A 13818-nucleotide genomic window follows, 5' to 3' on the forward strand; every position below is an offset into this window, starting at 1 on the left:
TTTTGTCGGATTTATTTATAGTTTTATTCAATTTCTAACATGTCTAGTTGTGCATCTATTGAACTCTCAAATTCATCATCTGTCTCCGCATCAAAATTACTTATCTTGTTCCATTCCTTTAAGCTAAAATCTACATGTTGAATAGAACTAATAGCAGCTGCTCTTTCAGCTCTAAGCTGAATTATTTGAGAAACTTCTTTAAAAAAAACACAACGATCTTTAGAGAATATTTTGGCCCAAAAGTCATTTAATTTATGTTGCTCAGATCCCATCCAACCACAAATTTCGTAATATGGTGATGCTAGAAATCTACGGCGAGTAACAGTAGTCCAATTATAAGAAGGAACATCTGTTATTATTGCAAAACAACCAATTAGTTGAATACCTATATTATATAAATTTTCAAGTTCATACTCAGACACTTCAACACCATTTGCCATATTTGTAAGTATAGCTTGACAACTCCGCTTAAATAGATCATTGAAGAAATTGAGAAACTGACTCAGTGCACTCTCTATAGCCTCATATAATATTATAGATTTTTTTATATTTTTAGATTTAGAATCACTTGTAGTACTTATATTTTTTTGTATAATATGTTTTAAGTATAAAGGAATTGATAGTGAAAGTATAAGTTTCAATTCTTCCAGTAATTTTGTAATTGAATTTGTAGATAATGATAAATTATCAATTTCTTCAGTTATTGTATTCCAATTTATGAGTAATTTTCTTAATATTAATTCATAAGTTGGACAGATTAACTCTAGTATATTCTGTATTACTTTTATATCATTTCCATTACTATATATTGGAAAGTTCACCTGTTGTAAAAGAATTGAAGTAATACCATTTATAATATATTTCGTATCATCTGTGCAAGTTAGTATTTCTATAAATTCCTTGTCAAATTTAGTGGAATTTTTAGGGTTTTCAGCTAGTGATACTTCATTATTCTTTGGTGATGTTTCGCAACATCTACTTTGCCCACTTTGCAAAAATCTAATTGAATTTTCATCTCTCTCAGCTCCATTATATACTGCAAATTCTTTAGTATTACTTTTATTATTTGATTTATCTGTTGATATCAGATTATTATTAGTGCAAAGATACTCTCTATCATTGCATTTTAGAATATTCAAAGAGCTCTCATTAATTGAATTTTCCGAACTGTTTGTTATAACTCTCTTAATAAAACAAGAATTATTTGAGCTGTTTGATTCTAAAGTTTTGGTTGAGCGTGGAATCATCTGCATCAGCTGTGCAATTATTAATTTTAATTTATCAAATGTGATTTGCCAGCTTGTAAACATGAGCATATTAATGAAAATTTGCACATTAGACATCTCTGATAGTACAAAAGATGTCTGTTTATCTTTTGATAAGAAATTATCTGAAGATATTGTACCTTGAATACAGTTTAGAGCTTTACATAAAATATTTAAACCATTGTTTTCGTTAAAAGTGGGAACAAGCCTCTGAATCAATGGAATAGATTTTACTATCATCATATCTTCTTTAGTTCTACATAGTTTTTGTATTTTTCTATATTTTTCACAGTTTGAACATGCGCAGCGAGTGATTACTGATCCTGCATACTGAGACAAAAGTAGTCTTTGTATTCCAATATGATAAACTGAAGGAACAATATGATATTGAAGTGCTGGACTTGTTCCAATAATTGGGATAAAAGAAATTATTCTATATAAAACATTTAAACATTGTATATATACTTTTAAAACCTCATAATTCCCCTCTTTTATATCTAGTATTTTTGCAGATATTTCAAAAATACTAGATATCACATGATTAACTGAAAAGCTAAGAGTGTCCCAAGTAGATTGATCAATCAAAACTTCCAGTGTGCTAGGCGTTATTCTATGAGGTGGAAATCCTCGAATAGTAATATCAATATTTTTCAAAGTTATTAGCAGTAAGGAAGGAGATTCTGAAAAGTTTTTAGATTTGTCTTCTATGATAGATATCAAGTATGTAAAGTGAGATTTAAGAAATAAACCCATATAAGTTAATTCATGAGATTTCCAATGTATATCAATGTAGTATCTATGTCTTTCTGTAAGAAAATAAATAAGCATTGATATCTCCCCAATTTCCTCATCATATGACTGAATCTGCAAAGATGATAGTAAAGAAAATTGTTCTATTATTAAATTTAAAGATCCCAAATCTTGTTCATCTTCAGTACCTTTGCTCATCAAACCTCTTACTGTCAATAACTCACAACAGCACTCAAATATACCACTATAAAAAAATTCTTCTATTAGCTCAAAATCATTGCATAAAGTCAACAAAGGTTGACTTACTACATTGAATGCTTCTTTCCATTGCTTGTTTTTCATAAAAGAATTGCAGCATTCAGCTACAGTTACCATATGATCATATCTTGGACCTCGACATTGTTTTTCGTAAACTCCTGGCATTTTTAAATTACTTTTAACAGTCTTTTTAAAATATTAAAGTGGGGGGGGGCTATATCACGAAAATCTCACGAAATAAAAGTATTGTGTTACTGAGAGATTGTGCTTGCCAATATGCACAAAGTGCGTATAACAAACTTTCTAGTATCATCTATGTACAACACTTAAATATTTTTCATATGGCTAATGATACCTGGACGGAACTTAGGAGACACCGCGGTAAGCTGATGTAGCTTGAATAATACATTCAAGAAATTAATCTCTGAACTTTAGAGAATAAATAGGACTATTATATTATGAATAGTACGTCAAAAAAAACATTAATTATGATGGAAGTAGATTAAGTGGTTGTGAATACAGCATTTAAGACTCTCCTTCAATAGTAAGGAGTTGCAAACAACTAGTTTATATTGGAAAACATATTTAATATGCAATCTGGAAACAATTATATAGGATGTTTTGATGCTTTCGTGATATCAGGGATTAATTCAGATAGCTTTGTAAAACTTGTTGAGTCAATAGATTTATCTCACACAGACGATGTTACTAGGAGGAATTTAATAATGAGCATTTGGCCTACTAGTGTAATACATAGCTATACAAAATATGAACATTTCAGGGTAAAAGTAAATGAGATAACAGAAGAATCCTCTGCAATTAAAAATATAGATATTTTAAAACATCACATAAAGGATTGTGTAACATTTTGTTTTGCAAATGGTGGTGCAAGAGTGCTACACCCTAAAAATAATGAATATCCCTCAACTCAATTTCATACATTTGTACTGACTGGATATAAAGGAGAAAGGCGTTTTGGGGGCACCTTAGTTATTTGGGAGCGACTTAATAAATACATTACATTAATAGATGAGCTTCAGAATATTCAAAGCCTCCCAGATTGGTTTGATTATAACGAATATTCTAACTATTATGCTCCATTATCTATTTGTCTATTATCATCTGTACCCATATTCAGTACTATTTATAATGTCTTAAAATATAAATTTTTGAATACTTGGGTTAATATTAGGGAAATTTTTAAAACTGATTATACTAGAAATAACAATACGAAGTATTTTCTAAAGGAATGGTCGTATTTGGGGATTCAAGCTATAGCAAATATTAAGGAAGAGTTATTGTTTCATTCTATACTACCTCCAAAAGGTGTTTATCATGTAAACTGGGAACTATCTAAATCAGTTGTTCACTTATTATTTCAGCCACCACCTAATAGTCAATTACCATTATGTCAGGTCCCCGTTTTGTCTTTGTTTAACTTTATGACAGTTAATTCTATGCTCAGCTTGTATATAGCTTTGATTAAAGAAATGAGTGTTATATTTTTATCAAGATCTCCTTGTTTACTCTCAATAGTATGTGAATCATTTAGATGCTTACTATTTCCTCTTGATATATGCATGATATATATTCCTTTGCTCCCATTTCATATGGTTGAACTATCTGCTAGTCCAACTCCATTCCTAATTGGTTTACTAATTCCAGATGAACTGGAAGATAATTTAACTTTAATTTATGAAACTTTGAATGAATACTGTCCAAATGCAAATATATATAATTTGGATTTGTATGATGGGGTTAGTCCTTGTCATGTTATGACTGTATCGCAGACTTTAATAAAATACTTTTCTAATAGTGACATCCATTCTACAAGTACTCTAAATCATCCAAATAATGCTGATAATGCGAATTTTTCAATCCATTTTCATCCTACGAATCTAAATATTAACAACTATAATGCTTTAAGTGATTCTAACCATCTTCAGACAGGTCAAAATTTTCAAATGGTAACTTCTTCATCTAATATAAATAGTCATAATCAGGCTGTACTTGAAATACCATCTAGACTTAGGAAAAAAATTGAGTCTCGTCTGATTGTAATATTGGACGAGTACAAGCTTAATTACTTGCTTGGAAATTCAACAAAAAGGTCACTTGGTGATAAAACTATATCTACTCCTTCAATGAATGAGAAGTTTTCTTTCTGTACATCAAGTACATCTATAGTATATGAAACTGATAAAACGAATACATCAGATAATAATAATTCAAATGATTACATATCTATAGATTTACTAGGGAAACTGGAAATAAACTCAAACAATTCTAAAGTTGCGATTATTTCAAACATATCTACAAAACCAGTATCAGCCAGGACTCATGGGAATTGTAAAGTTTCTACTGAGTCTAATGTAATGCAATTTGCCAGCTTAGAAAAAACTATAGATAAAACAACAATGGGCAAAGAAGTGAATTCTTGTTTTGAAATTTCAAAGTTAGAATTAAACTATCTGGAAAATAATGCTACATCCCAAGAGTTCCTTAAGGACAATTTAAATTGCATTACTTTAGATAATAAATATCCAAAGACATATCCATCATCTCCTATTTCAAAGCATTATAGATGTGAATATGATTACTTTCCATATGATTTAAATACTAAACTGAGATTTGGATTTCCATTTGTGGATATAAAAATACGATCAAATTCACCCAGTAAGGTGGAAGAATACCAGAATTTGTCAAATACAAGATTTAATGAGTTTAATGAGACAATATATTGGACTATTACACCGAAAGAATTTGATATTGTTGGGGAGAATCACATTTTAGATAATTATGCACATTTATGGACTTTTAATATTGACAAAAAAAGTGAGAAATTAAGTGAGGGTGATATGGACTTAAATATTCCTTGTATTCCAATAGAAGAAGAATTAAACGATCATAAAAAGAAGATCTATTTACAAATTCAAAATAAATTTAGAAAGTCCTTTTTGGAATTTTTTTTCATAATTTTTAGAGGAATTATATTCCAAGACTTTAAAAGTCCATTTGACTCTACAATATTTAGAAATAACCTATTACATGAAGTCCATGAATCTTTAAAACCATTATTATTGAGTGTTCTGGAGACACAGGCCTTTAGTGACCTTCTAGGTGCTCTATCTACGTCAATGTGTCCTGAAGGCTCTCATAATTGTGTTGAAAAACTTTACAGAATGATGTTACTAAGAGAAATGATTCTCGACAGGAAGAACAAGTCCAAATTATTACCTCTAAGCAAAACATATCCTACACCTTTTCTTTCTAGTAAATTGTGGTATTATAATAAAGATAAAGTTATTTGGATAAAATATAAAAAATTAGGCAATAAAAAAGATCAATCTAAAGTAGACCTCAGCATTGATAATGAATCTTTACCTGAGAGCTTATATACTGAAGAGTCGTTGAAATGTACTTTTGGTAATGAAATAAATTCTTTAAATCAGTCTTTTTTTGGCAATATAGAAGATATAGAACTTAATTATGGTCTACCAACTTATTCTATATATCTCAGTAATATAAAAAGTATTTTAGTCTTGGAAATTCCTTCAATAATACCCTTTATTAAAGCTACTTTCCCAAGTATAATATTCAGTGAATCTTTACAATCTTCAAAGATATCTTCTACTGAAGTCTTTGTGATTGATAAAAGTATCTCTAATGATATTTACAATGTTTATCAAAATGATACATTTACTAAAGGACTGAGTATTATGGAACAACATAAATATAATCAGGTAATTCTAATACGTCAATACTGGGGACATATTTGGAAATTTATAGATAAACTTTTTTCCTGTATACAGTCAAACAACAATATGGCAGATGGAAGTGAACAGTTATATAAATTAAGTTATACCTCTGTTTTTACTTCAATAATAGGATTAAGTACAAGTATAAAGTTGAAAGTCTTGTGGATAATGTTAGTATTAATTCAACTTGAAAATTTGAAAAGTGATTCTGTTTTAGAAGGTATGGCATATTTAGAAATTGTACTGTCTGTTTTTTCTGATATTATTTACCAATTTAAGTCTAGTACAAAATTATTGAAGAGTGATATATCTTCTTTTGTTACTAAAATACTACGGCCTATTGTATACTTGTATAATAAAAATCAACCATTATATATTTCTTACATTTGTTTACGCTTAATTAGATGGTTGTACACTAATACAAATGATTTATATACTTCTTTGGAACCTTTGAGTAATTCCAACAAATCTCTGAATATTTCTAATCAGAATGATTATACTAATTCATATACTTTTTATGATCCTGAGGAACAATTTCTTTTCCCAGAAGAAAAGAATCAATGGAATGAAATTTTTGGATTATATGATTTCGAAGTACTTGAATATATATACTATAAGGCTGTAAATGCTACTGACAGCATAAATATCGATATCTCAAAAACAAAAATAAATCGAAGGGATTTTGATCTATTTTTATCTCTTTTTGTCCTAAAGCCTTCTTTAAATAACAAAAAAAGTAAGAAGCGTTCACCTGAGAACTCAGTTACTTACAAACTAGCACTGAACAAGCACACACTAAATATAGATGATAAGACAATTAATATTCAAATTATGAGAGCTAAGAATATAATTTCAACTTTTATATGTATGCAGTGTAATTGGCATGTCTTGAATAGGAAACCAATAAAAGTTAGGTATAAGAAGAGAATTCTATTAAATGGGATGCCTGTAGTTATTTTACAAACTAATTATGAACAGGTAACTACACTGCATGAAGATTCTTTATACAAAAAAGAGCTTAATAACACTATTAAGGAGAACTTTACAGGACAAGGGAAATTAGATAATAATATACAGGGCTGTGAAGAGCATATGAGTAATTTTTGTATAAATAACTACAGTACTTATATAGAGAGCTCTAAAGAGCCCTCAATAAAACATATAGATTGTAACTACTTCGATATTCCCTTGTATTCAAGTAGTTCAATTATACTTCAACCAATGGCTATTTGTAAATTTTGTCTGAATGAAGATTTTAGCAATGAGTTTAGCGAAATATATAGTTTTGTACTCAAATATAAATTTCTTTGCAAATTTCTATTTACTGGAGAATATACTTCCCTTAACCAGGTAATTGATGAACAAACTCTTGTATGCTGTCCTATTCATAAAAATGAAACTCAAATGCTCCCTTTTTTACTAATGAAGGAATATAAAAGCGAAGGCAGCAATGCTAATACTGGATATCAAGATGATAAAATTTTACTTAATTTAATCCCACCAAGTACTCTCTTCAGTATTTACTTGAATAGCTCTATATTTAAGACAAAAAGAGTGTCAAGTCTTTTGATAACAAGACAAAATATTGATACAAGTGGAAATAATAGTAAACAAGTATGTTGTGGATACTCTATTGTGAGTAGCTACGATTTTACTTTATACTGTAATACTTTATTTTACTTTCGTCTATGTAATTTGTATATAGATCCATTTATTCCTACAGATGATGACTTCTCAGAAATTCTCTTCTTCTCAGCTTTTAAGGATCTTTATAATAGTAGAAATGTAAAGGATGCTGAGGTACAAGTGAATTATTCCACTAATATTGGACATATTGAAGTTGAGTATGCACATAATCATGACTATAATATAGAAGACATATATATTAAAACTGATCATCAGTTTTCAAGTTCAACTAAACTAGAAAGTGATATTTCAACTCCTGAAAATATTTATATTCAAGATCATTTTAATGTGAAGAGTAATTATTTATACAATCAGGATTCTAAATCTAAACAGATATATAACATTTCCAGTATGAAAAAGTTGGAAAAATCAAATTTTGAGGTCCATATCTTTAATGAAAACTTGGAATACAAATTCTTAGAAGATAATAAATTCTTTGAAACCACAATCAAAAATTTTCATAAGTTTGATATTATTGAATTATTTCGTATATATCAAATCAAATGTCTTTTAATTGAAGATATTCTTTCTAGAGAACTAAATATCTATACAAATACTGAATATAGCTCATATACATGCAGGAGTGAAAGTAATACTTTACAAGGCTTTCTAAATGATCATAGTGAATGCTATGTAACTTTAGAAGAATTTACGAGCATATATACTGATAGCTCCAATATAACTCTTAAAGAGTTAACAAATATTAGTCCAGAACAAGGTATAATAAAAAATAAGCCTATTTATGGCTATAAAATATTCAATAATATAACATATAAGAGTGAAATAGAACGAAGAAAATCAATATAGTTTAATTTCATAATAAAATAGATCTTGAACTATCTATATTTTAACTTTTACTAAAAAAACTTTATAAAGGAGATTTTTAAAACTTCATATATTAAGTTTCACCTGAATATTCAATATTTTATAAACCTTTCTAAATACTAATGATATATCTTCAGTCTTGTCAATACTTTTGGTTCTCAATAATGCTTTAGGGATTTCCTTGGAATTTTCTAAACCACTTAGTATATTTATATTTATTTTGATTAAAAAGTTTCTTATTTTCAGTTGCTTCATTACGATGTACATTAAACTCACCTTTCAAATGCAATATTTGGTGCATCTCACGGTATAGAGATCTTAGCTCCTGGTAGAGCTGACCAAGAGTCCACCTTTGAGAAGGGTTAAAATTCAAACAACCCCATAAAATTCGTTGAATCCTAGAAGACCATCCATGCGAATCATCTACAAATATTCCCTTATTTGGGATAATATCTAATACTGAACAATTTCTCCTTCCAGTTAAACAATTTATTATATATTTTTCATTAACGCGACCTAAATTAGGAACTATATCTCCACAGGCATTCCATTCACACATGCAATCAATAGCATGAATATCATCATTATCACAAGCTTCCAATATATCTTTACCACCAAGTAGTTTAGAAAGTGCAATTCCAAGGCAAAATACAATAGAAGGTGTCCCCGTCTTTATAGAAAAGTGTAATTTTTCTATAATATTTTTAAAAGTTGAATAATCTTTCCCAAAGTCATCACAGTTTTCCAATTCCTTTGTTTGCTTTGATAAGCTTGTAAATTGATCTATTATTCCCTTCCACTCCATACTCATTGTACTTATACCTGAAATCTTCGTAATTTTCAAATCTCCTGAAAATATTAAGGAGCCCCATCTATTTGATATCCTCTCATATAGACTTGAATATATTGAAGTATTATCAAATTTGCTATATATATTACTCTCATGAGTAACTTTTTCAATTTTTAATTGTTCACAGTGCAAATCAGTATGCATTACCTTCTCGAATAAACTTTTTAAATAAAAAGAAATAGCTAGTTCAGGACTTATATATTTATTATCAACAGAAAAATCGTTAATTGGGTGTGCATCATCTATTCTGCAGCCAAATAAATCTTCATTATCCCCATTAATTTGAAACCAAATGCTATCTCCTTTTACAAATTCCCCTATATTACTAAATATAACATTCTTAACATTTAATATTCCAGTATCTGAAGATCTCTCAAAATTTATCAAAATACATTCTGGTGAGAAATATAGTGGAAGATAGCCAAGGTTAATGACACTTCGAAAAGCGGATACCAGCTTAACAGCGATATCCATTAAGGTTAGAGGATGAGTATAAATTTGACTATATGAACTTTTATGTTGATCATAACCTAATACTAGGCTTAATCTACGACTTGAGCATAGACTTGCAGCAATAATATGCACTGTTACATTATTATACTCAATATTAGTACCTTTGCTATACCAGTAGTATTTTAGAAAAGGTAAATCTTTTGAATTAGATATTTTCTCGGATGCTGTATCACTTATTTGAATTGTATGATTTATATTGCTAGTATAATCATCGTAAATTTCACTGTTTGTAATTTCTATTGTGTTATCCATTTTATTCATTTCTCTAAATATCAATCCAAGTGAATTTAAAATATCTATTTCTCTATATATCATCTTTATAGGAGTCACTCTACCTAATATATTGATCTCTTCAAGATCATTTCTTTTTGAAACGGCTATTTTCGTCAAAAATGGATTAGATGTATATTTTAATTTTATTGAAGATAAAACTGCTTGTATTCCACTCTGAGGATTTAAATCAAATTTTCCAGTAATCCTGCATTCTCTAGCTTCCCAGCACTCGAGAGATGTATTTCTAAAATAACAGTTATCAAAGGAGTTCAATCTCGTAAGTAAAATTATGTAACGAGATGGAATTGCATCAACTCTCAGCAGTTGTGCATCAGGGTATAAATCCCTAGAATTCTTTAATGCTTGAGCTTCAATTTCATCCTTTAATCTAACTCCTAGCATTATTTTTCAGCTTGACATTTTACCCCATAAGCTGTTTACCTCATCATACACGCCGTAGCGGTCAAGATCTATAGAAGTGTAACACTCGAAAAAAAGATGGTTATTTTGTAGAATAGGATTTCTCTTATCCTATATTATTTACATTTCTATTTCCTAAAAAAAATTTAGATAGGAAGGTTATTAATGGCCATTCTAAGCAGGATTTCTTTAATTTATTGTGTAGAACAAATCCACTTAATAGATCAATCGTCAGGATAAAAAAGTTTGGATCTAATATACCCTCAGAATCTCCTCTAGTCAAAACTAAATTATTTGATGAACAAAAGAATTTTATATCTTTGCTTTCATTTAAAATACTATAAATATCAATAAATATCAGTACTTCACATGCAGGTCTAATACCACATACTTTAGTGCATTTGTAACCTTTTAAATAGCTAACTAATAAGTCAATATTTGTATATTCATTATTTGTGATCTTAATTTCAATATCTGGTCTAGATGGCTCTATTTCAAGTTTACTCAGAGGAATAAAGTGAATATGTTGACGGTTACCCCTTCTCTTTAATCCATTATTAAATATCAATTCCCAATTTTTGAGGTATGTACCATGAACAATTATTCTATCCTGGAAAGATTTTAATTGTGAAATTAGTATTGGATTTAATAAGAGATCATCTTGGATGAAATTTAAGGAATGTCCCTGGTTTGCTCTAATATATAAAATATCTCCAATTTTACATACAGAATATCGTTGCTTACAATCATCTTCGACTATCTGTAAAATATCTTCTAGTTTTAAACCTTTAATAGACCTTAAAATATCTTTAATATCGACATATCCATCAGGACGAAATGTTAGGTTGGTAATTTTCGGATCCCCGTGTCTAAGAAGCCAACTTAGTCGTTTAGATATCCAAGGCCCCCTATTTGACATCTGTAGTTATACAACCATTAATTTCTAAATGATCCAAATAAGTTGAATTAAACATTCCTTAAGTTAATAGTCTGATATAAAGGGTGTATTATATATCATTTAAGTAGACAAATTCGGCGCCAGTAGTGCTGGAAATGAGAATACTGAAAATTATGTATAAGTGATCCATATATTATTCTTAACTAAATGTATTAAGAAACAATATCTCGCATATTTCTCTTGTATAGATAATAATAACTCATAATGAAAAGACTTGCTAAGTCTTTTTTTCAGAAAAATGAGAAAATTTTAACAGGCGGTACATTACTAAGACAGATCGTTAGGTAAAATTTAACGGTAATTCACTGGACAAAAAAAAGTCGAACAAAGCTTATGCGGGATCTCTTAGCTATGATGTCCACACAAAGTAACTAGGGTACTATAGACTCAAAAAGTCCAGATATTTTACATTTTAAAATAGGATCTGATAATAGGGAGTTTTACTAAAGGAAAAGTCTTAATGTCATCAGGTAGTGACTTCAATGATGGTCCTACTATGCGTCTTTATATAAAAAAACGCAATGGGAAACACTTAGCAGTAATAGACATTCCAAAACAAGCCACTGTATCTGATTTAAAATGGCAATTTTATAATGACTTTCACTATTATCCTGAAAGGCAGTGGTTCAATATAGATAGTCCTCATGGTGAAGTTTTGAAGGAAGGACTACTTTCTTTATATGGAGTAGATAATGGTACGTCTTTATATTTTAAGGACTTGGGTGTTCAAATATCATGGAGGCTTGTTTTTTTTATTGAATACTTGGGACCAATTATTATATTCCCTTTCTTTTACTTCTTTCCTTCCTTAATATATAACGAATTAGCTCCAAAAAAGTGTCTAACTCAAAAATTAGCTCTAGTGTTAACACTATTTCACTATATTAAAAGAGAAATAGAGACATGTTTTATTCATAGATTTTCAATTGCTACTATGCCAATTATCAGACTACCTATTAATTGCTTCCATTATTGGATATTATTTGGTATAGGTGTTGGATACTTTGTCTGCCACCCTCGTTATATAGCACCTCAATACCCACCTATTGTATTTTATATTTTGACAGCTTTAATGTGTATCTTTGAATTTCTTAATTTTAATTCGCACTTGGTTTTAAGAAAACTTAGGGATCGTGGAACAAAGAAACGTGGTACTCCTCATGGGTGGGGATTTAACTATATTTCATGTGCAAACTACTTCTGGGAAACTTTGGCATGGGTATCTTTTTGTTTTATTGTAAATTGTGCAACTTGTTGGTTTTATACAATGGTCGCATTTGGACAAATGACACAATGGGCTTTAAAGAAACATAGGAATTATCAACGTGAATTCCCAGATTATCCAAAAACTCGGAAGGCCATTATTCCATTCATTTTATAAATCACTTTGGGAAATAATAATATACATACTTATTTCACTAAATATTAGCTATAGTCATATAAACTCGGATTAATAGCTGTTAAACTCACTATAGACCCAGTTTACCAGATTAATGAAATTTCATTGTGAACAAGTATACTTCCTAAAAAAATTAGAAGTTGTACTACTAAAAAGTGATCTAGTTGCATTATGTATGTCTAACTTTTATTTAAGATTATCAAGTTCCGAATTACTTGAATTATATATAGATTTGTATATCTTTAATATTAGAGTATCTAAACACCTTCAACCACTTAGCTTGAAGATGGCTGAATTGTTTGCAGTAATTGCTCCTCAGATAAGAATATCAAGAAATCTTCACTTCCAGGTGGAGATTTAGGTGACAAATTTCTAGTAGAACTTATTGAATCTGTTGGGGAAAGTTGAATATCATGTGTGTCACTTTCCACTAGTAAATGCCTGATATTGTGCCTTTGCTCTGGATCTAGTGACACTTTCTTATCAGACACCTTGACTCCAGAATATTCCTTAGGTATCAAAGAGTCTATTCGTGCAGTTCTTGGTAGTAGTTCAGTATTATGTCTTACTACTATCCTATTGATGTATCTTTCTTCAAATCCTCCAGAGTATTCCACCTGCTGAAAACTGCCATCTACACAGCTTTTCTTGGCTGCATAAGAGTTCATCTACTTCTTATAGCCAAGCCAGCTTCCTAGTATTTAAGAACTTTCCACTTTTCTATTGTTAAAAGCACATAAAAGGTACACAGTATAGTCTGCAAGAGTCATTGTGCGCGCCTAAACATCTCTTCTATGATATATTACCGCTTCAAGGCGGTAAAACTGAAGGTGCAAAAGTTTTTAGTTTGACATTCTGTAGAA

General features: G+C 29.5%; 6 protein-coding genes across 6 annotated transcripts; 2 read left to right on the forward strand and 4 right to left on the reverse strand.

Annotated features, from left to right (window-relative positions):
* Nucleotides 1-23: 23 nt before the first annotated feature.
* cand_007560 (uncharacterized protein) lies at nt 24-2438 on the reverse strand (the record flags this gene model as incomplete). Its single annotated transcript, XM_067210996.1, has 1 exon — nt 24-2438. The coding sequence occupies one exon, from the start codon at nt 2436-2438 to the stop codon at nt 24-26; it is 2415 nt and encodes an 804-aa protein (XP_067067856.1).
* A 425-nt stretch (nt 2439-2863) lies between these two features.
* On the forward strand, nt 2864-8524 carry cand_007570 (uncharacterized protein; the record flags this gene model as incomplete). The annotated part of the gene is made up of 1 exon (XM_067210997.1): nt 2864-8524. One exon carries the CDS (start codon nt 2864-2866, stop codon nt 8522-8524), a length of 5661 nt encoding a protein of 1886 aa, XP_067067857.1.
* Nucleotides 8525-8711: 187 nt separating this feature from the next.
* cand_007580 (uncharacterized protein) lies at nt 8712-10580 on the reverse strand (the record flags this gene model as incomplete). The annotated part of the gene is made up of 1 exon (XM_067210998.1): nt 8712-10580. The coding sequence occupies one exon, from the start codon at nt 10578-10580 to the stop codon at nt 8712-8714; it is 1869 nt and encodes a 622-aa protein (XP_067067858.1).
* A 124-nt stretch (nt 10581-10704) lies between these two features.
* On the reverse strand, nt 10705-11517 carry cand_007590 (uncharacterized protein; the record flags this gene model as incomplete). The annotated part of the gene is made up of 1 exon (XM_067210999.1): nt 10705-11517. The coding sequence occupies one exon, from the start codon at nt 11515-11517 to the stop codon at nt 10705-10707; it is 813 nt and encodes a 270-aa protein (XP_067067859.1).
* Nucleotides 11518-12016: 499 nt separating this feature from the next.
* cand_007600 (3-oxo-5-alpha-steroid 4-dehydrogenase domain-containing protein) lies at nt 12017-12937 on the forward strand (the record flags this gene model as incomplete). Its single annotated transcript, XM_067211000.1, has 1 exon — nt 12017-12937. The coding sequence occupies one exon, from the start codon at nt 12017-12019 to the stop codon at nt 12935-12937; it is 921 nt and encodes a 306-aa protein (XP_067067860.1).
* A 293-nt stretch (nt 12938-13230) lies between these two features.
* On the reverse strand, nt 13231-13623 carry cand_007610 (uncharacterized protein; the record flags this gene model as incomplete). Its single annotated transcript, XM_067211001.1, has 1 exon — nt 13231-13623. One exon carries the CDS (start codon nt 13621-13623, stop codon nt 13231-13233), a length of 393 nt encoding a protein of 130 aa, XP_067067861.1.
* Nucleotides 13624-13818: the final 195 nt, after the last annotated feature.

The sequence above is a fragment of the Cryptosporidium andersoni genome (genome assembly GCF_001865355.1).
Source record: "Cryptosporidium andersoni isolate 30847 chromosome Unknown contig_50, whole genome shotgun sequence".
Classification (NCBI taxonomy): Eukaryota; Apicomplexa; class Conoidasida; order Eucoccidiorida; family Cryptosporidiidae; genus Cryptosporidium; species Cryptosporidium andersoni.